The 27294-nt window shown below is 31.2% G+C and overlaps 2 protein-coding genes and 1 long non-coding RNA gene across 4 annotated transcripts in view; 2 read left to right on the forward strand and 1 right to left on the reverse strand.

The window, feature by feature from the left end:
• Positions 1-822: 822 nt before the first annotated feature.
• On the forward strand, positions 823-10616 carry LOC134265667 (uncharacterized). The gene is made up of 9 exons (XM_062747886.1): positions 823-950; positions 1228-1461; positions 1817-2104; positions 4549-4821; positions 5646-5939; positions 6906-7208; positions 8559-8846; positions 9032-9166; positions 9479-10616. The coding sequence occupies exons 1-9, from the start codon at positions 902-904 to the stop codon at positions 9649-9651; spliced, it is 2037 nt and encodes a 678-aa protein (XP_062603870.1). The 5' UTR covers positions 823-901; the 3' UTR covers positions 9652-10616.
• Positions 10617-12565: 1949 nt separating this feature from the next.
• LOC134265668 (uncharacterized) lies at positions 12566-18312 on the reverse strand. 2 transcript variants are annotated; one of them, XR_009991800.1, is made up of 6 exons: positions 18297-18312; positions 17587-17621; positions 17122-17136; positions 15712-15750; positions 14756-14788; positions 12566-12711 (listed from the first exon to the last, which is right to left on the reverse strand). It is a non-coding gene; the product is annotated as an uncharacterized LOC134265668 (long non-coding RNA). The 2 variants fall into 2 exon arrangements; XR_009991801.1 differs by lacking the exons at positions 17122-17136; positions 18297-18312 and having other exon boundaries at positions 17587-17619.
• A 7668-nt stretch (positions 18313-25980) lies between these two features.
• Positions 25981-27294, forward strand: part of LOC134265673 (uncharacterized) — a 31209-nt gene continuing 29895 nt past the window's right edge. The window contains exons 1-2 of the mRNA XM_062747891.1: positions 25981-26029; positions 26607-26780. Of these exons, the coding sequence (XP_062603875.1) occupies positions 25981-26029; positions 26607-26780 (223 nt within the window). The remainder of the gene's footprint in view (positions 26030-26606; positions 26781-27294) is intronic.

Genomic DNA, 27294 nt, shown 5'->3' on the forward strand with positions numbered 1-27294 from the left:
ATATATATATACATTTTGTATGGTGCATGTCCAATTTGTACATACATGCACAACATGACTGTGACATATTCTTTTTATTCTTCCACCATTTTTAGAGTTTATTCAGGATTCCCCTTGTACAAATGCTGTGAAATTCTTTTTATTCTTCCACCATTTTTAGAGTTTATTCAGGATTCCCCTTGAGTAAAACACAAAACTGCATCGTCATCTGCTTCTCCGTTGCGTTTTAAAACGTCACCTTTTGTTTGTTTCCAATGAGGACTACCTGTCTTCTCAAGTTGATTTCTTTTCAACGATGCAAAATATAAAGCCATGATTTGGAATACGAATCGATGTAACAGTTCCTAATTTGAATTTCTAGTGGGTTTTTTTCTTCGTTTTTTCTCCATTTTACAATGACTACAAATATATCTAATGTATTTTTTGTAACTATTGTGTTACATTTTGACCTGCTCTGCTTCTAATTTTTGCTTTTTAAAAACCTGGAAAAATTGTAAATAAATTGTCATATCTAAAAAAAAATTAATACAAACATTTGAATTTATTGCTAAAATATTTCTACCAAATTTCGGTAACATATGACGTCAATTTAAAATGACAGAAGTCCACGAACCTTCTGAACAACCCTCGTATATTTGTAAAGTTTTGAAAATATTTTAGAAGTATTAGTAAAAATAATAACGTTTTTGTAAACGTTTAAAAATTATAATTGTTGTTTATTTATATCTGTAAACCGATTAAACAGAGGAAGTAAATAAACATTTTCAACAAGATCGCAATTAAAACGCTTTCCGCATCGTGCTTTTTTATTATATAATCAGACACTCTCAACTACGTAATGTTATAAAGACAAATATCTACAAATGACCACGATTGATTTGAAGATATTTGAAATATATCAATGGAATACTATATTTTGCTCTTCGTTATCCTAGAGCACGTTATAATAGGTAAGTTTTAACCGGAATGTCTATGAGAAAATTGAAAAATAGAGTATATTTATCTGTTTAATCAGACTTATTTATTCATTGATTTATTTTGGAATTTTGGATATTCTTTGAAATTCATTATTTGTTTCTCGGATTTAATTTTTTTGACATCAATCTTCTCTGATTTTTTTCATTAAAGTATTTCATTCCACTGTGTCCTTTTTTAACTGCATTTCTGCTATTTCATAAATGCATCACAAAAAGTACTTTAGATTAAAGTTTTTATGATTTTTTTCAGGAGCAACTTTTTCAATTTCATCTCGTTTTTGGAATGGAGATTTAAAGTTTACCTGGCCAAAAATATCAGATTATCAGGACGTCAGTCTTACACTTGATGGACAGAATCAGGGGTTTACCAGAGAATATGACGGACAGGTCACTGTTGTCGATGTCCTGAGATACAATGTTGTCGCCATCTTAGTGCGTGCAACTATCAGTTATCGGTACCATGAAAGCAGATCGGAATACAGACGTAAGTTGATTATTGAATCCTTTAATTTTGATGTTACGCGTCATTTGATAATATATATATGTAACTAATTGCGCTGCCTACGTCAGCAATATGTTTTAATTCCCTATTATAATGGAAAAATCAAATAACCAATTCAAAGCTACGAAAGTCATACTGGTATAACCTATAGTTTCAAAACCTTAATTAATGTCTTCAACCCAAGTTACACTGTGACAGTATTTCTTGCCTGGCTTATGAACCCATCATTAAACTCTTTGTATTGGATATAGAATACATATATATTTCAGATTTTTTTCTGTTATTTGATTTCAATTACTTTTATCAGAAAAAAAATATAGTTTCTTTATTTCACTAGCTAACGTTATGATGACAGTAGAAGGTGGGGCAGTGGAAATAACACTACCTATTCCCCACACACCAGAAAACGTTGTTTACAAGGTGTATAGGTTACACTCAAAAGAAGAAGCCACAATTATTCCTGATGTTCGGTATCAAAGCGGTTCTCCATACAAGCTTCGCTATACTCAAAGTCATATCATATTTGAAATAAAAAATGTGTCAACAGAGGACGCAGGGTTTTATAGCGTGGGGTACACTGTTGAAAATGCAAGAACACAGAATGGTGTGATTCTTGTTGTCAAAGGTAAACATTCAGATGTATAGGCATGTTTGCTACTCATACCGTCATTAACTGTTATAGTATAATCAATTCTTTATATTTTTGATGAAATATCTTGAAATTTTGCTCTATAATAATATCGAGTTGCTGTCAGAATATCTGATGTTTTCTTATAAGGACGACTTTTATATCAAAATATAATAAACATAAAATTAGTATTTTAACAAAATCAGTAAATGAGGTAAAGCTCGCACATCTGTTTACAGACAATACATTTCAAAATAGATATTTAACAACCAAAACAACTCAAAGGTGGGCGATTTTTAGACGGGATGAATTCAATTAAGAAAGTATAATTTCTTAATCGGAACGGTGAGTAGACGAATTTAGAGCAAGTGTTTGCAAGTGACGAAGGGCAAAAATAACTTGGAGTGAAAATATAACAGTATACAAATACAACATCGTGCTCGGTCGATATACATTTCTCTGCAAATCGATATATATAGGGAACGACCTCATGAAAGGGCGGCATTTATATTATATAAATACATTAAAAAAGAACGGTGACTAGGCAAATTAAAAACAAGTGTTTGCAAAAATAACAAGGAGTGAAAATAATTCAGTACATAAATATAACATCGTGCTCGGTCGATATACATTTCTCTTGAAGTCGATATATGTAAGGATCGAAACAGTGCGACTCACGACTCCAGGATCTGTCTGTCTAGCTGTATGTCTGCCTGTCTGTCTGCGCAACATTTATACTTCTTTACACACCTCACTATATTTTTATTTGTAATTCCTTCGAAATCCGAAGTGGCAAAACCATATTGAATCTTTTGCATAATATTTATCTATTATTTATTCATTTACTTATTCATTTATTTTATTTTATTTTAAAAAAAAAAACTAAATTTTATCAACAACAGGCCGCTTCTCAGTAAAATTTTATTGGTAATCTCTAACCTAAAGCAAGGGTATCTTTATATAAACAAGGAAAGCATTCATTTATCAGACGTGCAGTTGAAAAGTTCAACCACTTGTGGACAGCATTTTTATTTATTTCCATCTCAAGAGCTCGCGTCCGTTTCCTCTTACAGCAGAAATCTTTTGTTTCTTTATATACCATTTTTTATCTGAGAAATGCAATAACTAGAAAAATTTATTAACCCTCAATGCGTGGACTCTGAGGTCCACAGTAAATATATAAGCGAGGTTAAAGCGGATGCCATGGGCAAACGACAGGCTACGCATGCGCGAGAATGCTATAGAGTTCGCGCTTTAGGTAACTTGCCCGTAGAATAATTCGCCCTATTCGAATTAAAGCATGCAATTCATTGGCAAATCGCGCTTTTAAATCTGAATATCCCATTTACTTATTTGTTTGCGGATCAGATTTTCTCTCATTTACATTAACGTTTATATAAAAACTAAATATTGATTCTATGGTACAAGCATTTTAAAAAGTAGGAAGAAATTGCGGTATATATAGATACATGTAACTTAACAACTTGAATGAAAAACGTCATTCAACGACTAGTTCTAGCTTTTAAAAGATAGAACAAGTTTTCACCAGCACTAGCTTTGTGCATCAAGGCTCGCAAAATAATTTAATATTTCAGCAATCTAAATATCGTTTGATAAAGGTTTGTAGCAACAGCTTTTAATGTGTGCTTGGGGGGGGGGGGGGGGGGGGGGGGGCTCCGACAAAAAAATCTGCAGTACTACAGAGCTCGTGAAACATCATATCTCTATTTTCCCATGAAATATTTCTTCCGTATAAATCCAAAACAGGTGTCAAATCCCAGCCAGTATGAGTTTCACGTATTAAAATAACCTATTTTTAAACTGACAAAACTGAAGGTCGCTATCCGGAGATAAATTTTAAAATTTTGCTTTGAGACTACAATCAGTCATAAGTAGGCAGATTATTGTAGAAAATGTGAACAAACTACATGAATATTCCCTACACCTAAACATTTTCTCAATTGAATTTCGGTTAGAAAAACATGCATATGGTTCACGTATTGCAGTCCTTATCTAAAGGACAGCAACTTGTTTTTACAAGTATTAATTAGGGGGAAGGCCTCATAAACGGTATAACGGATATTTACGTCAATGACATTGTTTTAAAACAGACTTGAAATTTAATGATTAGACAATTGAAAAAAAGTACAAAAAAACATAGTTGAAATGTTTTCAATTCTCATTTAGTTAAGAAAAACTTACTGAAATGAAAGCCACCATAAAAAAAATATATTATGCATTTATTTATTTAAAAGCAAGTAGAACAATCTTATCATGCGTTGATTATAAAACCGCAGTAAAGATAATCTTGACGTCTTTGTGATAATAAAAGAAACAATAAAGTTTAATAATCAAATTACAAAAACATTTCATATTGTTGGAAATAATGACAATGCCAACAACACTTTTTTTCTTTCACCTTTGACATCTCTTTATCTTAGCCAAGCCAAATAAACCAATCATAAGTGGAAATAATAGAGTTCCGATTGGACAAAAGACAACATTATCATGCTCATCGTCTTCGCGATCAAAGCCAAGTTACTACAAGAAATTTCCTCCGCTTTCCTATACCTGGTTTATAAACAGGACTGAAGCATTTACAGGTCAAAAGATAGAAATGAATGTGCATAAGAGGATTGGGATGGACATCATCACATGTAAAGTTACAGAAACTCTGGAATCTCTGAGCGACATTTATAATGTTGAACCCTTATGTAAGTTAAATTTTAGTCACACACTGTGATTAACGTGTATCTTGTTGACCCTTTATGTAAGTTAAATGTAAATATTTACATTTGCAAATATTTTACTTTATATAACACTACTGAAAGCAAGCGTATTTATAGCTGTATAAATACAGGTACGGGGTCTGGAGATCATAGATGTGCTTATGGATAAACGTTCGACGTAATTTCTCAGTGACGTCATAAAGGGTCGACGCACGTTCAGTAGATTACATACATGCAGTTGGGTTTGAAAAATTATGCATTTCACACGTTAAAAGTCACAATCAGGCAAATTTAAAGTATTAATAAGTCACATATGTAAATATAAGTAATAAGGTATCATTTTTTGAGTTTTATTGGGATGTAATACGGGTTGGCACATGATCAAATCTTCCATAAAGCCAAAATCACGTGACCAATCTGTTTTACATCCCAATAAAACTCAAAAAATGATACCTTATTTCTTAAGTAACACACTAATTAACGACTAATTTTTATGATTTCGAACAATTATTTAAGTTGCATTCAAGTTTTTTTCAACAAATCTAAATGTCAAGATTATTTCAAAGTCATGAGTTATTATGTTTTTGTATAATTCTAATTTAAATATATGATGATTTCCATTTGATTTTTTTTTACCTTATGCAAAGTCTTCTCAATATTCTATCCCGAAGTAAAATAGTAGGTTTGGTTAGAGAATAAATAGCATACTATATTACTAAATGTGATGCATAATTTGATAGAAATGTTTGAAGATTGTATTCGTTCATGAAACACATGTGTGATTTCTTTTCAAAAAACTCTTTTCAAAGATGGCCCGGAATCAGCTGAAATATCTCCGAATTTTAACACAACTCTCAGTATCCATGACAACAGTAGTTTTGGCCCTGTCAATTGTATTGCCCGATGTAACCCTCCATGTCATGTATATTGGGAGGGAATCGATCCAATGGGGACCAAATTAACAAGCTTTTCTGGAATGACACTTCCAATTCAACATATACACAGAGATGAAGTTATGGCGTACCGATGCGTGGCTAAAGGACAATATAATAACACTCAAGGCCAGACAACAGCTATCCGGGACATTGGTTTTAATATTCAATGTAAGACTTATCAACAATTCCTTTTATCATTCATTCGAATGCTGACTAACACTTGTCATGGTAATTGCTAGTCCATAATCATTTATACACCAAATTGACGACGGATTTTTCTAATATTTCACGATCACGACAAGGAGCACACGGCGGGTACCGGTGTTACAGGTCGGCAGGGGATGCTAACTCCTCCATGGCACTCGATCCTACCTCTGATGTTTTGGAGGTCCGTGTTTACTCTTCGATTTTGTATTGTTTTATGATCTTTTCATCCTGAACATCTATCGTTATCTCCTTATATTCATTATTTAGGAAGCCAATTATTTCATCATATTATTTACGTCTCTCATGTTTACATTTTTTTTTTCAGATTAAAAAGAAAATTTGCTTTCAGCGATTACTAGTATATTTTGTTCATTACTTTTAAATCTACACTATTTATTGGACAAAAATTAAATTGTGTCACAGAATATCAATTAAGTGTTACCAGGAAATGAAATACGAATTGTGTCAATTATGTATAATAGAAAATGGGAAAATCTAGAAAATCAGGAAAGGGCATTTAAGATCTACATGATAAAGGATTTTACAGAAAAACCTTATGTAATATTTACATATAATTAAGTTAATGCTATTGAAAAGCTATGACTGAGAAAGGAAAACAAAACGAGAATGCTCCAAATTTCTTCCAGTTTTATTTATCTGTTAGTATTTCTATCAAGTTTATAATTTTTCTTATCAGTCACTCCTCCCATATACCAATTTTAAGTGTTATAACAAGGCAATTAAATTAACATAAACAATTTGTGATTTTTTTTTTTTTGGTAAAAATGACTATTTTAAGGCGATAAATTGTAAGGTATAGTGTTCTATTCATTGACTTCTTTTAAGTCTAAGGAATAAAAAAAAAAGAAATGTGAAAATAATCTTACCAAGCAATAACCAATATTCGTTATTACTTAACTATTTCAGATCTTTCTTCACCAACATTCTTAGTGTCAGTCAATGGAACTGTCAAAAACGGACTTAATAATGTCCTGGATGAAGGGGATATTGTAACGTTGAACTGTACAGCTAATGGGAATCCCGAGCCCGAAGTTATTATCGAAACAAGACACGGGAACAAAGTCGGAATGTTTGGGCTCAGATCAAAGAAATCGTTTACTTATACTTTTTTGGGTGGAATGCAATGCACTGATACAACTACATATAGATGCACTGCTAGAAACAAAGAATTTATCGATAGGTTTTCTGCAACGAAAATATATGTAAAATGTAAGTTATATATTTTACATTCATTAGTTTTCGTCTTCTCTTTTCTTAATTCTCTCTCTTTCTCCCTGCTCTCTCTCTCTTTCTCTCTCTCTCTCATATTTTAAATACAGGAAAATAAGTTTAAGGTGGCTCATTACATCCACAGTTTATTTTAGATTTCAATACAGCACCACTTATAATGTAAATGTCAAATATCCAGATGGGGGTATTGATATCATAAATATTTTTTATAGAATTTTTTAGTTTTTGTTTTATTTTAGTGAAATGTTTAATTTCAGGTTTATCTCTCTTTCTCTCTCTCTCTACACACTCTCTCTAATAATAATTTTATTAGAAAATACAGTGAAAATACCTCATAATACCTAATAATAATTTTATTAGAAAAAATAATTTTCTCCTAGGAAACAATTAATGTCATCATCTTTTTAATCTATGCATAAAACATTTTAAAAATGTGTTCTGAAGAGACAAGGAATGTATTTCAATGAATTACATGTGTCAAATTGAATGAAGCAAGTTTAAACGAAATGAAAAATCCAATTTAAAAAATATTTGGTATATAAAAAGTCCACAAAGAGTTATCTTTCCTAATTAGCCAAGACTCAAAAAACATGGAACGTTTGACATTACATCTAAAATTCAGAATAAAGCTTTAAATTGCGAGAGTATACATTTAAATCAATAAAACAAATATATAAATTAACACCAACACAGTAAATAGCGCAATTAAATAAAATTTTAATTTCAACAAGGTTGTAGATTTTAACACGAATTTCCTCCATACATACATGTCAGTGATTGATAGAGTTCACTGCAGGCATGGCTATGAAATTGACATTACTTGTTTGGCGAAGATTTGACTGTTGCTCTCTTTTGTTTCTGCCTAAAAGCAATTCTTCTTGGTTTATGCATAATGAATCCGTTACTTTGTTTTCACTGTTTACAACACCGCATGTTTCATCCATTTTTAAAGCGTTTTAAAGGTCAGGGTCATATTATAGAGGTACCTATACAACTCGTCCCCTGAGCAAACTGGTCGACACAATGGAGGTTTATTTTTTTGTGTAGTACGTCATCAAAAAGTGGTGTAATGAGCCTCCTTAAACATGTAGCAAAAACAGTTAAAATAATGTGACGTATTCATGGAAGTGATTTTGTATTTTTCTCAAGACTTTGAATATATTGTAAACCTTACAGGTATAATGAATTACTTTTTTGAAGAAGTAAATATGTTCCTTCCTGGTGCTATGGTTTTAGCCTGTTACACGGTATAATTTTTTGAATTTGCATAGATTTTTTGATAGATATTAATTTACACAAACGTAAACCGACTTCTCTTTTCTATTGAAGGTTCTCCTCGATTGGAAAGTAAAATGCATTTTAAGTATCTCTATAACGCAGTGGCGGGAGAGGTTGTTTCTCTTAGTGTTCCTGTTATAAGTTATCCTGAACCCAAACATGCCTATTGGATGGGACCTGTTGAGCACGATAGAATAAAAACAATTATTGCTCAGAGAAATAGGCCTTATCAGTTATGGATTAGTAGCGATATTCCTATATTCAATCCTAAGTGTTATGGGAACTACTCACTCTTTCTCGATGGAAAGATAATCGTAACTATTCAAATCCAGAACAAAGGTATGTATTTCTGAGGTATAATTTATAAATTTCCTTCTTCAAAGAATCTACATAAAAAAACTTAATAATTGAGGAAAAAAACAAAACAGATAATTTACTGATTCAGAAGTATTTTCAATTGAAGATGTTTTTCACGTGTTTTGAAGAATATGTAGCAAATTTATTTATTTTTTTTACATTAAAAGATATGGTGCCTGTAAAATCAGGGAAATTGATCCGGGTACTCGAGAAAAGCGATATTATTATTACTGTCCTAGGAGGTCTGGTTCTTGTCCTAAGCTTTTTATTGATAATATCTCTCAAAAATGGGAGAATTGCAAGTAAGTTCTAAAGAATTTTAACAAATTAGATTCATAGTCAGGAATCTTCGAGTCGAATTGACCTTTATTTGTGTATTTCGAAATTTTATATCTGAAAATATGTAATATATTTAATATTGTCATGACGATGAATTATTTTAAGCACTCCATTTTGTTTCTAATTAATTGTTAATTAATTTTGGTATCAATTTTCTGAAAAAACATTCATAAAAATACCTTGTTTGTTATGAACAAGAAGTTGATCTCGAATTGAATGATGAATTTTATTTCATTATTTTTCCTTCAAAATTAATGCTAAAGTTGCGTTTGCAGATGCCAAAGGCAAAAGACTGAGTACAAGAACCAAAGAAGGTGAAACCTACAGTCTTAGAGAACAAGTTTACAACTCATTATCACGGAGACAAAGTACTGATGAACAAAACTTGGAATACGAAAAGATAAACACGTATGCTGATGTTGCATGTGCTTCGGCAAATTCAGGATAAAATATCCCACCCATCTTTTGAAGATATTACTGTAAATGCATTTATATTTGATATTTATATTTTGTTCTGCACGATATTTTGAGAATTTTTTTGCAACAAGTAATTGTAGAATTTGTTTAGCGTAATGTGCTAGATATAAATCATAATTTACAAGGCATTTAGTGATGTTCTTAATTAAGTAGACTTTGCTTACTGCCAAAATCGCTAATTAAAATACACCGCTAACTGTAATACGATTACAGTATTACAAAATCATGAAAGTATGAAGGGCCTTGAAACATCAGTTTAGTTATATGTTTGGCTTATATTCTACCTACTCATGAAAGAAGTTAACGACAATTGTTATGAAAGTTTATTTGAGATTAAAAAATATAAATGTTGCAGGAGGTTATAAATTGATTGCAAGTTATAAAATCATTTGTATCATTTTTTGGTTTAAATGAGGCATCACATGACATTGAACAAATGATCAAATTCAATATCATTTAAATGTTCTCTTACGTATCAATTTAAAGTCATATTTCAATTAAACTCTTGGGTGTCTTTTTATATTTATACCTGTATTCGTGTAAAAAAGGACGAAAATGCACTGATTTGATTTTGAAATAGAAATACTAAATAACATAATTGCACGACATCATGTAACTTCAAATTCTAGACATTTCAAATGTATTTCGCACTTTGCATTTTACCAGCAGTTTATTTTGATTACGTGACCAAATTCCTTTCATCGCAAACTGAATGTCATTTGGATTGTGATGTGAAGAAAGATATTGGCAAATGTATATTTTTTTTGTATTCACTGAAGAAAAATTTGATTTGTAGGGGTTAAGATATAAAAGATACAGAATCGATGGTAGGAGTGTACATGTATTCGTATGTAAAAAAAAATTACTGTTTTTATCATAATGTTTTATGGTTTTAAAGCATCAACCATTTTTAATTATTTTTTTTTTCATATATGTTAACAGCATTTTAAATATTGTCCAAATAAAGTATCTTTGTAAAGTTAAATTGAATCATGCTGCCTGTACGTGTTGAATGAATCTAGGTTTGAATCATTGCACTTATACTCTAAGCGACTGATAAGGGTCAACATGAAAACCAACTATCCCTATATTTTCAGTAAATCAGAAGGTAAAAAAAAATGGTACATTACACGGTAAAAATGTACTGATCCCTACTGAAAAGCAAACAACAATATTTTCAACAATATGGTGGTAATCAAACCCATTTCTTCCTTTTTAAAATAGGAATTTTTTCAAATATCATATTAATATTTGATTATATTTATAATATTCCTAAAACCGGAATGATTATTAATTATCATATCAATATTGAATTCCAAAAACTTCATAGAAATACTACCAAATATACATCACGGGTTTTGTAAATGGTCTACCAACTTGAAGTATCTTCTATTACTCCTCAACAAAACATTAGCAGTAGTGAAAGAGAAATACTTTTAGGAGTACTGTATAATGATATATTCGAGAAGTGGTGTAAATAAGATGTGGATACTTAAAAATTCTAATCTGCTTTTGGAAATTTTTAAGTAACAAAACTTTAACCAAAACTAGATTTACTGTGAGCAGTGAGCTCACTAAATGATACCCCCCGCCTCCCATAATGTCCATGTTTTGCTATTTATTGTTTTACGGTTATGTGTAAAGAGGAATAACTCGTCGTATCAAATGTTATTCAGAAGCCGCCATATGTGACGTCATAGGTAAGAATATAATGACAATATCCATGCTTTGCTATGGGAAACGTAAAATACGTGTCGAATAAAAAAGTAAAATAGGAGGTGCACAATGGCAATATGTAATAAAGATTCTGTGCAAGTTTTATCAAATTTCACCCGGTAGAATAAGAGGAGCTGCGGATAAGAGATGGATACCCCAAAGCATAACAGACGGACGGACGGACATACCGATTACTATATTTCTCCCACTTTTCAAACGGGGGATATAATCAACAGCACTACAACTTTTCATTTAAATATACAAATTTAAGTCAGGCTTTTTTGATATCATTGATAGCTGCTTTTTTTTTCGGAAAACATGGAATTTGTTAATTTACTTACTAAGTTTATGGTCATTTGCAATATTTTTTGTTAAACACAAACTGTACAGAAAAATACTCTGAAGCTGACATAAAAAAGATGCTTGAGTTTCTTATGACAATATCTATAGTGTTTTTCGAAAAAGGCCACGCATGGCCCGTAATCATCGAGCAGATTGGATTTCTTAACTTGAATAAATAGCACAAACACTCCGGATACTGAATCAGTCGCGAAAATTTTCTGGCCAAACCCAGATTTATTTGCTTAAGTGTGTACCCCAAAAACGCGTTGCCATCCTGGTGATTTTCTTTTATGTTGAGGTTGGATTTTTTTTACGATAAAAATCTCAGACTCCTGTAATGAAGTTAAATTATGCTACCATTCTTCCGTCACATTAACAGTTGGAAAATTTATTTAATGAATTAGTTTTTTATTGATAAACAAGTTATTAAAAGAGTACATTAATAAGCAGTTGAAAATATCGGAAAATAGGACTTATTTCCTATTTGTTTTCCTTGCGTTTACCTGGCCGGTTAATGTGTATAAAATGGTGTCAACATGTCCGGTTTCAATCGACTTTGGGCATGATAAGCAAAATGTCAATGCATGTTATTTGGGTATCACACATCATTGACAATTCTGGTCAACAATGACCCTAATTTCAATCTATGCAACGCAAAAATATTTGAATCATTAAATGTGTTTACATGTAAATGTGAATGAAGGTCTTACAGGAGTAATTAATTTTTAAGATATTCTGAGGGATGATTTACAGATGTACACTCGGAAGTTTATATAATAAAACACTTAAAACTGAGTGTTATCGTTTTTTTGAGAAACTAAGGAAACTTGCATTTCGATTCTTTATTCAATTCAGATCAAATACATGAAAAAAAAATGTATTTTTGATATTCGAAGACATCATGCATAACAGCAACTGCACGGCACGGGTCGACATCTATAGTCACAACATCCCCCTCTCTTCGTTAAAAGGCCTGTAAAATAGAATAGTAAAAATGATATGTGATAATTTCAGCAAATACAATTTATCATAGAGTCAAATGCTAAATGACATTTTTCATACTAATTCTTAGTCCATTATGTTATCCATACATTGAATTGACGACGGAATTTTCCGTTCTTTCCCAATAAGGAAAGAAGCACACGGCGGGTGTGACTGGTCGCCAGGGGATACTCACTCTTCAGTGGCACCTGATCCAACCTCTGATGTTGAGGAGGTCCGTGTTTGCTATGCTCCTTTTTTGTATTGTTTTATGGACTTTTGATCAGGAGTACTGTTCGTTATCTCCATATGTTTCATTACACAATAAAATGTGTCTTTTTTTGTCAATGCAGTAATTAAACTTGATATAAAATATATTTATTCTAATGAATAAAATGGATTTAACAATAAGCAGAAATGAAATGTTTCGGATTATATAGAAAAAATGCATAAAAAGCCGATTTTATGACTTTTTCACATTTTAATTTGTATTTGTTTGTAGGTAGTTTAAGGTCCCTCTCGAGAATTTTTCACTCACATGGAAACACCACCATTTGTCAGTAGAAGGATACTAATTTTGACCTACACTCGGCACTCGGGTCATTGAGCAGTGAGGGATTGTTTCTGTGCAAGCCCCTTCTGTGACACGAGACCTCCGGATGACATCCAGAGGAGCGGTTTTCAGGTTCCTGTGAGTCACGGAGTAGGGAATTGATCCTTACATCGCGGGTTCGAACCCGCGACGTAAGGATCAACACCCTACTCCATGACTCTAGAGCAGATGCCCTTTCTACTATGCTACACGGGCGATCTGAAGAATGCTTCTATCCACCTAAGCCTCGAAAATAAATGATTTAGGAAGGCAATGACCCATGGAAAGAGAGAGAGAGAGAGAGAGAGAGAGAGAAATAAAAAAGAAAATGATATAAAGGAAAAATAAATCTATCTCAAATTTTGAAGATATCAGTATGTAAATTTTACACAAATACATATAAATAAAGGAAAATACATATATTGAAAAAAATCTTTTAAATCTTGTCGATTTATTACTGCCAAACAGAAACAAACAGAAAATATAAAAAAAAAATTCTAAAAAATTTCTTAAATTGAAACAACATACTTTCAATATCATTGTGTACAACTATTACATATACGAAATGGTCGCCGGTGTGGCGCAGTGATTAGAGCATCTGCTCTAGAGTTGTTAAGAAAATAAGGAGTTGATCGTTACATCATGTGTTCGCATTCCACTGTGGGACATGGAGATCAATTCATTGGATGAGACCGTATAAACAGAGGCCCTGCGTATCGAAGTAGGTGCTGGCACGAAAAAAAATCCCTCACAGCTCAAATGCCGAGTATAAGACAACATTTGCAGCTCTCCACCGGCAAGTGTTGGCATCGCCATTTGAGTGAAAAATTCTCCCGAAGGTATAAGACAATATATATTTCCATTTCTAATTTGTTCTCCTTGTGATAACTCTTTGAAAGTTAGTGGAGGTGATCCCTTGATATTTCTACTGGAATTTTAATTAGGCAAATCGATAGGGCAGGTGTTAATGAGGCCTATTATGCATTTAATTCTCGTGCGCGTCTGTCTTTGTGTCTGACGCTAAGGAGGCCAAATAATAAAATATGCACGTAAATTTCATGCGACTGTCTTTATGTTTGACGTCAGTGCGCGAGGACTATTGAAAGTGACATGGGAGGCCTCGTGTTATTTAAATCTATTAGTCTACATTTTTAAAATCTAAATCTACATTTGTATTTCATAATGAAATGGAAATATAAGGAATCACTGTCTAGGTAATATAGCATGCCAGGGACATCAATGATAGAGAGAAACGTGGGAAATTATCCAACGTTTCCTACTATCGTTCTATCGTTGATGCCCTGGCATACTGTACTAAATAGACAGTGATTCCTTAAATAAATATATGCAAAACAAACGATATATAAAGTGACTTCAAATATGCATGTTCCTGAAACACGAATAAAAGAACACTTTTAATACCATTCCAGAAGTATATACATACCTGCAGCTGATCGAGCGATTCGAATTGGAGCGTCTGCAATGCAAATTGATTGTTAAAAAATCAAGAAAAAAGTACGAAACAGAAAAAATATATATTTAAAATAAACAAGAGCATTTATTATACCTAAAAAATGTTCCTATACAAATTTATACGAAAAAAAGTCTAACATATTTAATGTTTAACTGAGCGGGCTGAAAAAATCGATGTTGGACCGCTGAGTGAGATGTTGGACCGCTTTCCTCACAGAGTGGGCGGAGCTTAATCTCATTTTCATTTGTTGGTGTTCAAAAGTGACGGACCCGAGGTTATATGTACATCACGGAAGACAGTACAAAAAATAAATAAATAAATAAATAAAATGAAAGGTATAACAAAACATTTATTGACTTTGTTTAATATTTTCAATTACATGTACAATAATTTAATTCAAGATTTGTCTGGCATAGTTATACCATGAACAATCTCGAAAAAGAAAATGTTATAAGTAGTTGACGAACGACAGTCTTTGTCGTCAGTTTAAATACAGCATATTATCATTTTCCTTACCCTTATTTTATGATAGCCTAAATACATTGTTAATAAGGCTGTTGAATTTTTCATGGATTATTTGTAGAACAAATTTACTTATGACATTTTATGCACTATGTGTTTCATTTTTTTCACTTGATTAGTTTGCACGATAATGTCCTGCAACATGAAAAAAATATGACGAATCAATGATTGTAAACTCATATAATACGTGCTGCTTGAAACAAATCGTTATATCCACTGCAATTGAAGACGGCTTTTCATCTAAAAAAGTAAGCAGCATTCAGAGGATAGCAATGAGCTGATTATTAGGTTAAATGTTTCATATTGAAATGCCTCAGGCTTTTGTATATTTTGAAATCTCTTATCAGAAGTCTCTTAAAGTAGGTAATTCCTCTACTTAATGAAATATTGTTAGATCAACTTACCATCATTCACTTCAGGGAGGCCACGTGCCTCAACTTGGGCTGTAATATAGCAAAAGTAATCATGAACTGTTGAAAAAAAATGAACTGTTTATTTTTCAAGGGATTCAATCGATATAAAAGATGTGACCTTATCATTTTAAATTTACATGAATTTATACCTCTGGAGGATTATGTATTGTGACCTTATCATTTTAAATTTACATGAGGGGATGCTTTCTTTTCCTCGGCAACCGATCCACCTCTGGAATTAACAGGATTATGTATTAACCCCCTGTTCTCAAATTATGAGATCAATTATTATTTATATTTTTTAAACCAGTTTCTGAATTCGGTTTTTAACTAGATATGCTGGATTTATTAGTACTCAATCAAGTATAGGATGTCAGGAACCATACATGTAAGTGTAAATCGCGGTATAATTTTATAAGACAGGGTTATATTTTAAAAAAAATATGCAAACTCTACCTGACGTGTACTTTAAAAAAGTCACAGTTTGTATTATATTTCTAATTTTACCATTTAGCTCCTTTGCGTCATGTTAGAGATATGTTTTGAATCGACAGAATATATTTAGAAATTTAATGGAAATTTAGAATATGTTGTATAGTATTTGCTGATAGACTAAGGTTGTCAAAAAATAACGTAGTGTACTGGCACTGATAATTTCTTTTAAGTACGTAGAGATGACGTCAAAATAGCATGTGACGTCATGTAAAAAGAAAAATAAGCAGATGTTAGACGGAAAAAACTCGTTTTCTTTTTCATTCCTTTCTCATGACATGTAAAATAAGTTTTACGTTGATGATTAATACTGGTTTCTGGGTTGTAGTTTTAAGCTTTAATGCAGCGTTATGATAATTAATACTCCGAATATATAAAATCTTATTCTTTTCTTTTGATATGTACGTATTCAAACAAAAACAGAATTACTTAATGAAAATATCCTCTCCTTAAAGCGTTTCAATTGTAACAATGTGCGATCTCATTTACGTGAAATGTTTAGGAAAAGTGTTGTGTCCGTTACGTGATCAACTCGGTCATGTGGCACGACCAACTTTTTTTCTGTCAAACCTTATGGAATTCTTTTCACCAATTGTCGTTTCATACATACATAGATAACAAATTGAAATTGAAACCTGGTTCATAATTCAATAGATTATTTATAATGTGTGTCTTATCTTCAAAAAACCTTTACATTCTTTTAAGATTTTATATGACTCATAGTGCTCTGTTTCAAGATATCGGTTTGAAATGTTGTCACTGTGACTCACAGATTAACGGTGTTTTTGATGACTTTCTAGAGAATACGTTATCAGTTTGACTCAAATACAAGAGCACAAAATGACAATTTAATGTTTTGATTTTAACAATTAATGATCATTTCATCAAAAAAGGAAAATGACTACTTACCAGTTCCCCAGATACCTAAATGTAAAAATTATTTTTAAAAAATCATATTTTTAATATACACTAAGATGTCTCATATGCAGTATGGTATTTTTGAAAATGAAGATATATTTCATCGTATTTCTTGAGTAAAAATGAACATAAAAATTATGCAACCGACTTATCAGTGGATCGACTTATAGTCGAATATATATGGTACTGATGTATACTTTAAGGTATATAACACACACATTGTTAGATTTCGTATATGAAATGCATTCCAGATTGCGATTTCTATTAATCTAGTAACAAAAGCATTTCTACATTATACAGTGTTAAAAAATACACAGTAATTCAGAAACTCAATATTGAAATGTTACTGAATGTAGAATGTTAAATGCTGTCATTTTTTATACTTTAAGAATGAATAGTCTTTTATTAATATCGTAGTGAGCCCTTGCAATTGAGAATGAAATCTGAGATACTCACACAACAATAAAGCAAGAAACAGGAAAGTCTTCATTCTGATCCAGTGGAAGAGAAATACAAAAGTATATTCAGAGAGTTTATTATATACCTGCTGATATTGATTTTGTAAGCAATTACAAGGAAAATTTAGCATTTAATTGGTCAATTTCTTATCCAATCAAAATGTTTTTCTTGTCACTAAAAATGTACTTATATGTAATATTTCAACAAAAATACTGCAAATACTGAAAAAAATATACATAAAAGTTTAAATTGATTGGGGTTTCATGAAATATTACATTAAAAAACAAACAAACATGCACGTCAATTTAATTAAAAAATTAAAACATTTAAGAAATGCTTCAATTTAAATATTGCCTTATGAAAAGCTGCTACATTGAATGGAATAAATACTGAAGAGAGAACAATCAAAAGTAACTTAATCACAAACTTTCTCATTTTGAAACTTTAAATAGTTGTGCAATGATTTTGTATACAAATTGGGGAATTCACAACCTCGTTTAAAGTTTGTATTTTGTGAAGTCTTTGTTTATTAGAAAGGACAATGTTAGCAAATATACCCCATCTTTGCATTCTACTCTGAAGAACTTGTTTCAATCTAAATATAAGATCATTGTTTTAATACAAAATATGACAACAAAATGTCCCATTAATTAATTTCAAAGACCTCACAGCGGTTGTGACCTATCAACAGAAGATGCTTTTCCTACATTGGCACCTGGTCTCATCTCTGAAATTTCCTAGACCTCATGTTTGATTCCTTCTTCACATAGCTTCACTGCTGTACAGTTTTGTTGAGATCGATCACTATTCGTTATCTTCAATTTTTCTCTTGTTAAAGAGGCTGGGGGTGGCAGCCATTTTCAGACTATTTCGATCTCCTTTAAAAGAAGAGCTCCATATAAAGATATACAAAGATGATCAAATTTTAAAACAAAAATGTATGAATTTTTTCTTTGCCAAATGATAGTTGACAGCTTAAGATACCGTATCTAAAAAAATAAGTTAAATCTGGTGGTTAATTTGTTGACCCCCCAGCCTCCTTAATTTCAAAATTGTTTCAATATGCTTGTAGATATATTCTGTATCAATGCCGTTTTGTTGAGAAAAAGATCATTGCTTTACTTAGAATTTTGAATCCATCACATGTAATAATATTATATTAACAGATTATAGTAATCTCAAACGAATTTCACAATAGTATTAGGTGTATCCTAATAATTTTTTGTTAAGTTACCAAAACTAAATTTTCATTATAAGATAAATTAACGTAGTTCTGAGTTCATTTTTCTCCATTTGCTTTCGTTTTTAACAATTTTCTCTTATAAGAGGAAAGAACTGGACTTAAAAAAGCCTTCTTTTTTATCCTTTTAGTCCGTTAGTTACATGTAATGGAAGTCTTACTTAAATTTCCATTTATTATGAATATGCGTTTAAATTCGATTTATTGGCTGGAACAGTAATATCATTTTTTGTTTATTTTTAATATTTAGCTACTTTATCTAAAATTGAAATTAAAAAAAATATTGCTTCAAAGAGAATTTTCTTCAGATCATTTATATTAAAAAAATAAATCTATATATTTTAAAATTTCACAAATAAAATCTAGAGTTTCTTTTTATGCCTTTCATTATAAAAAAGGATATGATATTGGATATGATTAGGTATTTACTTTAACGTGTACAACAATTGCTTTGAATTAGAATAATATGAGTTATACATGTATGATTAAGCGCTAAAATAATGAATTGCCTAAAGGACAGGATCTACAAAGTTATACGCAATACATTTAATATTTTTATTGAAATTAATCATTTTTATTCCAAATGGATGTAGTTAATAATCGATAACAACTTTTAAAACGATATCAATTACAATTACATAACTTTTGCGACATCTGTTTTTTTCCAATTGTTATTGAATTTTACACAAAATATATGGAAAAACAGATGAGCATTCGAGCTCAAAAGTCCATAAAACAAAACAAAATAGAAGCGAAGGAAACACGGACCTCCACAAGCTTGTATAAAGTATGCATGATACAAACAAATATCACGACAATGATTGAAGGCAAAAACCTATCCCTGTAACAGGATTCTCCATCAAATTAAACTCTGCCGCAAGAATTGCGCGAAGTACTAATATTCGCGATCATTTTGCGACCAAATTCTCGAAAGTTCCCTGTGAGAAATTGAAAAAAAAAAACACACCACCTTTGTAATTGATCAATATCAACTTCAAATACAAATGACATTAATTATTTGACAAAATGATTTATATATTTAATAATAATAATAAGAAGAAGAAATTAATATCGATTTAACATTGTTTAAAACAAAAAAATAAATATTTCCACAATACATGTATTGTGTAAATGGGTCCCCTCTCAAACATATGTACGTGTATGTACTAAATAAATATATACTTGCTTATAGGATCTAAAAACATGTATCAGTAATAATAGGTTTTAATCAATTTACGCTGATTTAAAATAAAAGTTAAGAAAAGGTAAATATACATATACAGTATTCATTAAAGGACAAAAGAAATTCTGGAACGTCACATAAGACATACGATGTTTTGTGGAAGTGCAATGTTAGAGACATGGTTAACTGTCTAACCCTTTAAGCATGAACAAACTAATATTTAAAATTTCAATGTATAATTATCGTGAAGAGTGAAAAAAAGGATTCAAGTGTCCAGCAAGGTCTAGAAGATAATTGATTGTGCAAGCCAAAGAAATGGCCCTAATTAGAGTAAATTAACAGTTTAGTGTTAGAAGCTGAAAATGTACAAAACTTTGAGGTTTAGAAGTTTATTTGATTAAATAACTTATTTATTTACCGTACTTAAAACGACGATCTTACCGTGACGCTAATATTTTAACTATGGCGGAACTGTGGCGCTGATTTTTTAACTGTAAGCGATAGAAAATGTAATTGTGGCGGGACCACCATGGTAAAAGACCAATTGAGAACCTTGGTCATACTTATTGTTGGTTAGACATTTGATTATTCTTATTCTATTTTTACATACTGTAATATACATCAGCATGGTGGAAATCAATTTCAATGCCACAAAACCTGATATTAATATCATCATGTTTTAAAACCCAGAGCCAGATTCCTTGATCAAGCAGAATTGTTTTGAAATAACTTTAATTTGTAAATAAATTAACTTAAAGTAACTGTTGAAATCAAGTTATATGTTTCTCTTATTTCGTTAAATAATCAAAGAATGATATTGATTACTTGTAAATTAATATAAAGTGCGATCTAGATACCTCTGAATGTGAATATGCAACAACATGTAACAGTATCAATATCTCGATTTTTTCTGAATGAGTCCCATTGACTTCAATAAATATGTTTGTCTCTCATTAAAGGTTAAATGATACGAATAAAACATTAAATATTTTGATAGGCATTATACATTAGAAATCTAAATATGCTGGAAAACGATTTCTTTTATGTATAATTCATTCGATGTTTACATTTAAAACCTTCTAAAATGAGCTTTTGATTTTCTGAACTTTTTGTTCTTGAATAAGGTGAGTGCTTTTCGAAGTTTTGAATTTGATAGAAAAAAAAGAATTTGGTGTGATATGGCATTTAAAAGTAGAATTTTAGTTTATTTTCTGTTTATTTTTCTTAGGGGAAAGGGTAACTTTTCATTCGCTTTTAACGATGTTATCAATAAAAATATACGTAAATAAAAATATATTTCTTTAAATGTTAACACTGAAAAATTCATTATAATTAGAATACCTGGCGAATGCATGGACCAGGCTTTAAACATTGAATTTAAAATAACGGACACCATAATTATCAATTTTCTTAAACTTTAATGATAAGAGACGATACTGACCAGCTAAATTCTTTGACAAACAAGATCACTTCAGTTTTGCCATCTTGACTTTTCCTTGCTTTTGCAAAAATGTTCCACTTTCACGTATATTTGGTTCGAATGTCTCCTCAACGTTTTCAGTAAGTAAATTTTTTAACTGATGCAGATTACATATACTTACTGATAAGTTGATGTTACAGGCAAGGATCTCAGCAGGATTTCCAGCATTTTGTTTCTTAATTAAAAAATTGTTAAAAGTACTTTATTAGAAAAAAATAACCTTCTAATAGGTTGCATTTTGGTTTATCCCAATTGTAGGATATCAGCTTTTTTGTTCCCAACTGTTGTAACCAGTCAATGAGGGATACGTACACCTCATTGGTACCTGGCACCAGGATCATGAAATATCCTAAGCTTAAGTCAAAATATTCATGTTGTTCTAGAATTTTGATTGAGTCAAATAGGCAAAAATGAATTTTTTTTTTTAAATATTGCTTTACGAAAGTCTTGTTATCTGCAGAATTAGAGATTTGTTCAATAAACTTTTAACGGATGATTATAAATTTGACTTAAGTTTAAGTCTTTTCATGATCCTGGGACCTGATCTGACCTTTGGAGTTGACATGGGTCCCTGTTGACCTGTCCAAGGATTTTAATTATCGGAGGGGGTTTGATCGATCATTATGTAATATCCTCAAATTTATCATTCTAGATAATCAAAGTTAAGAACGTTGTATCAGCGTAATTGACTGAGCCTTCGTTTACGAAAAGAAAAACAAAAAAAAGCACACACACACACAAACTAACAAACAAGCAAAGAGGAGAAAAGAAAAAAAAAGAAAATAGGGGAAGATTACGATTCAAAATCATTAAAAATCTTTTTTGATATTTATCATAACTTGGACACTCACGTTATATGTAACTTTTTCTACTTAATTAGATTTCAACAATCTTTATTTGTCACGAATTCCAATCAAACAAGGCTAATCGGCATAATTAAACAATATGCATTGAAATAAAATTTGATATAGAAGTTCTAAATTAATCTATGTATGTATAGGTATTTGAGTAACAAAAGGTCCAAGAGAACATTAAATTTTTGAAGGTTCAAGAAATGCGAAGGCGATGAAATTTTTTTAAAGTTATGCTCTGTAATGTTGGTATTTGTATTAAATAGGCCCATGCTTAAGCTAATAAACTATTATTATGCAGTTAAGGTTTTAGATTTCACAACGACGTCATGTCTAGAGTTCAACGCAGTACGGAACGGTCTACATTGCTTCTTAAAGTGCTCGTTTCCAAGCACTCGTTGTGCACAAGTTTCTAAAATGATGCTTTAATCGACATTGGTTAAAAATCCTTTAAAAATATTTTTTCAACGGTTTAAAACTGATTGACAAATTCAATAAACCACCCGTGTATAATGTAGCGCAGTGATTGGTGAATCATCGGAGGATGTTGGGTTCGAACATCGGCCGCGACAGAGTTAAGTCGATACAAATAGGTAGCAACTATTCCTTCAACAAGCGCTCTGCACTTTGAAAGTGCGGGTACCTTGAATAAAACCTGTTTCGTGTTAGGTGTTGGCACGAGAAAAAACTTCACTGGTAAATGGCCATGAGTGTCAAGTAAAGGTCTAAATTTGAAACGCTGTAACGGTATAAACTGACGTCTCTATATAATTCTCGTAAGGACAAGGAACTAAACACTTAATCTATAGAATTAAGTAATTCATTTTGGAATCCTTGATGATTACTTCGTGGGGGCTCAATGACCTTGCCAAGCAAAATGTTATGTAACTATATATTTGTATGGCGCTGTGTAATGTGTTGAAAAGCATTTGAAATCTAGTAATCTACAAAAATTCTTACACAGCATTGCCTACAAAATTTTAGATACACCAGGTCATGATAAAGAATACTGTAAATGAATTGTATTTAGCGTTTAAGATATTTGGCGGCTATTGATTTATTGAGCAAGTAAGTGTCGATCTGATTTTGCGCATTTCATAATGTTCTTATCTATGTGTATATGTACAAGACATTAAGTTTTGTACTTGAATTAGTGGATGGCGCTTTCCACCAAAGGCGTTAACAGGAATACACAGCTAAATGTAGAACATTTACTTCACATTGTGTTTCTGACTAGTAGTCGATGGACGATTTCTTGTTTATGGTATATGATCAAACATCGAGTTTGTTCATGGTTCATGATTTCTCTGCATTTAGGGTTTTGTTTTAATTTTTCTTCGAGACGACCTTTGAACTTGACCAGTGATTCAATTATTTCGAAGCTCATTTATTTAAGGTTGGCGATAGAGTAATGTTACTGAATGAAAAAACGAAATATGAACAAAAAATATTGAAAAGTCCAATCTCTCATTAAGAGAAAGTATGAATTTCAAATTTGAGTCAGCACAACATCAATATTGAAACAGATGTTGGAAAACGGTAATTTAAAACCTGATAGATCCAGAATATAATACAATTAATCAACTAAAACGCAACTAATGTTGACAGCATTGTTTTGCAACTGATGTCATTTTATATGTTATGTAATATTTTTGAACACAAGGTAAAAATAATTAATCAGTGTTTTGTTTTTCCCGTTAGAAATATATAAGTATATCTATATTTTTTTCCGATTAAAAATTATTTTTAAAAAGGTTGTTTGTTATATATTTAACTTGTAATCAGAATTGTATGCACTGTAGAATCATCATTGTTAGTACGGCGCCAATGTTCGTGGATTTCATGGGTCACCCTTACCCACGAATTTTCATCTCAAGGAACATTTATTTTGTTAACATATCGATTCATTGTTGAACCATCGTATTAAAAGGGAACCCACGAAATAACGTTCCCACGAACAGGGAAAATTTTACATTGACACTGAACATTGACCTCCACGAATTAAACTGATTCCACCGTATTACATGTATATAATGACTTAGCGTACAAATGGATACTTCTGATTGTGCTTACAGTATAACTATGGTTAAGAAAAAGACAAAGATTTCACAGTGGTGGATCTAGAGTAAACATTTCTTGGATATTGACACATTTTATGCTTCATTTTGCCGCCTTTTGAATAAACTGCTTATTCGTCTTACTCTCAATTTTAGTCATTCAGGGATTCATTTAAACTGAATTTAGTATAGGAAGTAAAAAGTGTGTTAGAAAAGTGTGTCGAAAGGACACATCTATTTATTGTATTGATTCTAATCAATATTCACATTGATACATAGTTCGTATTTTAACACACTTGTGAAAATCATCTCCTTATAGACATGTAATGAAAAAAAACATATCGTGCTGATCGATTCTTGGTGTATCCTATTGAGTACATATAACATATAAAAGAGATTATGATTCCCCAGCTTCAAAACGCAAGCTAAGAGACAAAGAAAAATCCAGTGAAAGGTCTGGATAATGAGTGATTAAACTCTTTTTTTTTAAATCCAATAATACATATCTACCCTTGTATTCTCTAGGTGCTTGTTTCTTGTATATTACAAAATTTGGACGTGTTTTTCTTAAGGCTAGACCATGGCCTAGCGGAAACAAAACCAAGCATGATAGAAACAGAAAATACTTTAATTAGAAAAGTCGGGTGATGATGTTATTGAACATTGATGGTCAACGATTCATCATTTTTTAATGTGTGCAAAAAGTCAAAATATTTTTGTTTCTTTTTAAACAAACCTTATACGCCATGCGTTGTCGTGGCATCGAAAATAAGAATCGAACACAGCCCTCTCAATAATGAGGTAAGCGCCTAAACAATTGGCTATCGTGTAACCGTGTGAATGTGAGAAATACCACTTCTCATAAAAGAATATTAAAAAAACTTTTTCCTTCATTTGGTAATGGTTATATTATATACAATATCCTATATAAATATCAGTTTTAATTGTATCAGAAACTGCAAGAAATCAGCATGCCAAGTAACTGCTATGCTACAACATTTAACAAAGATTGTTCTGATAAGACAAATTAAGGCATTTCTAAATTTTTTTTTGCAATGCGAAAACATCGATTTTTGAAAATGTAATATTACTATTGAAAAAGCAAGACAAACGGAAATACTGTTCTCAGACAATAATATTAGACGGCATCAAATATTGAGAATAACAGATAAAGATTAGAAACCGATTTTGTCTACTGAAAGCAAAGCAAACATTTTAAATGAAAACCTAACATTTAAATTGCCCTTTCGATCACTTTATTTGAACTAGAAATGAGAGGTTTACATCGCTTATCATTCAAAGAATGAAGCATTCAACAACGTGATTTCGAAATGTTTAAATCATATATTCTGCATCTTCTCATAACGTTAACATTTCATCATTTCAAAATTGCCAAACCCACGAGATTTAGGCAAAGTTTTGCAGTTAAAGGAAACTTTTATCCAAAAGACTCTTGCATCTACTTCAACCATATAAGAAACAGGTTCAAGTGTCTCGGTACTTGTTTGGATACAGTCTACGGATATTACATGTTAAGTTATGACAAAAATTCTACTGGATGTATATGTTGTTTTGAACCAATGCTGGGGAATGTATTGTCGGGTCCGGCATGGGATTCTTTTGTACCATGTAAGTAGTCAACGGGGGGAATCCTTTCTTAAATAGATATAGTAAAGCACACCTTTAATGCAGTGTCAGGTACGGATTCGTAGTGTAATTCGCTATATGCATTAATTGTGAACTTATTTTATAAACAAATGGAATGAAAATCACTTCGGTATTAGCGTCAATTCTTTATTATCGTGTTAAATATAGCTATAATCGTATTCTGCTGTATTATTATAGGCCTATTAACTTGTTTTCTTTGTCAACGCTACCTTGTTTTATTATTGTTTCTGATGAGAGTTTTATTCACTCGGGTGAAAGAACATTCTGTTATTTTTTGATTGAAAATCAAACATTTATGACTTATAACTATCTATATTTATTAATATCATCGGTCTTGTATACATTCTATTTCAAATATTTCGCATAGATATGAACATAATATTTTGCTTATTTCAACCCTGGCTTAAACATTTTTTGTGTGTAATTTTCCCTTTCACATTCAAAGAATATAAAAGATAAAACACAACGATGGAATAATTCATGATTATAATAATTAATATTAATTTCATGTAATTCAATTTGATACATTTCATTGCAGCAAACTGTTTTGCGAATTATACCTTCTACGACACAGAAGATTTTAGTATTTGTTTAAAGTACTACTCAGAATTTCGGACTTACGAGAAAGCCCGTCAGAATTGTCAAGATGAGGGAGGAGATCTCGTCAAAATCGATTCTAAGAGGAAATATGAAATCTACAAAATGTATTTGGGTAATATTTTTTTTTATAGATTTTGTTTCCTAACGTTAAGTTAAAAATTTAATTAAAATAATTAAATTGTAAAATCACACATTTCTGAAGGGTCAAATTTTTGTGGTTTAAGGAAAGTACATTTGTTTAATATGGGTTTGTCGAGGTTAAGAATTCGTCCAGTAGTAAAATAATGAAAATTTGCAATCAGTGGTGGCATTAATTCCTGGGTTAATTTTTTCATACCTTGAAATCAACGATATTTAAATCCCAAAAGAAAATTTGTTATTTGACAGTGTATAACTTTAAAATATTCAAAATGGTTACATTTATCTACTTATGATCATGAGTGAGGTTTATTTTTGTTAAGTCAGAAATGGAATGTCATTAAGGGGATAAGACAATTTAAATCTCATACGTACATTGTACCAATTTTTAATAATTGAAATTAAGGTGTACTTACTACGCTTTCTACAAAATTATTGTTATTTGCCTGAGGCACCTTAAAAATAATGTTTGCTTACGCTTTCCGGAC

Source organism: Saccostrea cucullata, unplaced genomic scaffold (genome assembly GCF_032062105.1).
Source record: "Saccostrea cucullata isolate Sc308-1 unplaced genomic scaffold, CSIRO_AGI_Scuc_v1 ctg1064, whole genome shotgun sequence".
Taxonomy (NCBI): domain Eukaryota; kingdom Metazoa; phylum Mollusca; class Bivalvia; order Ostreida; family Ostreidae; genus Saccostrea; species Saccostrea cuccullata.

Coding starts and splice junctions, on each gene's coding strand:
- LOC134265667 (XM_062747886.1), top strand. CDS start 902: ATGGAATACTATATTTTGCTCTTCGTTATCCTAGAGCACGTTATAATA. Junction 1,462..1,816: donor AAGCAGATCGGAATACAGAC/GTAAGTTGATTA, acceptor TTATTTCACTAG/CTAACGTTATGATGACAGTA. Junction 5,940..6,905: donor CATTGGTTTTAATATTCAAT/GTAAGACTTATC, acceptor TAACTATTTCAG/ATCTTTCTTCACCAACATTC.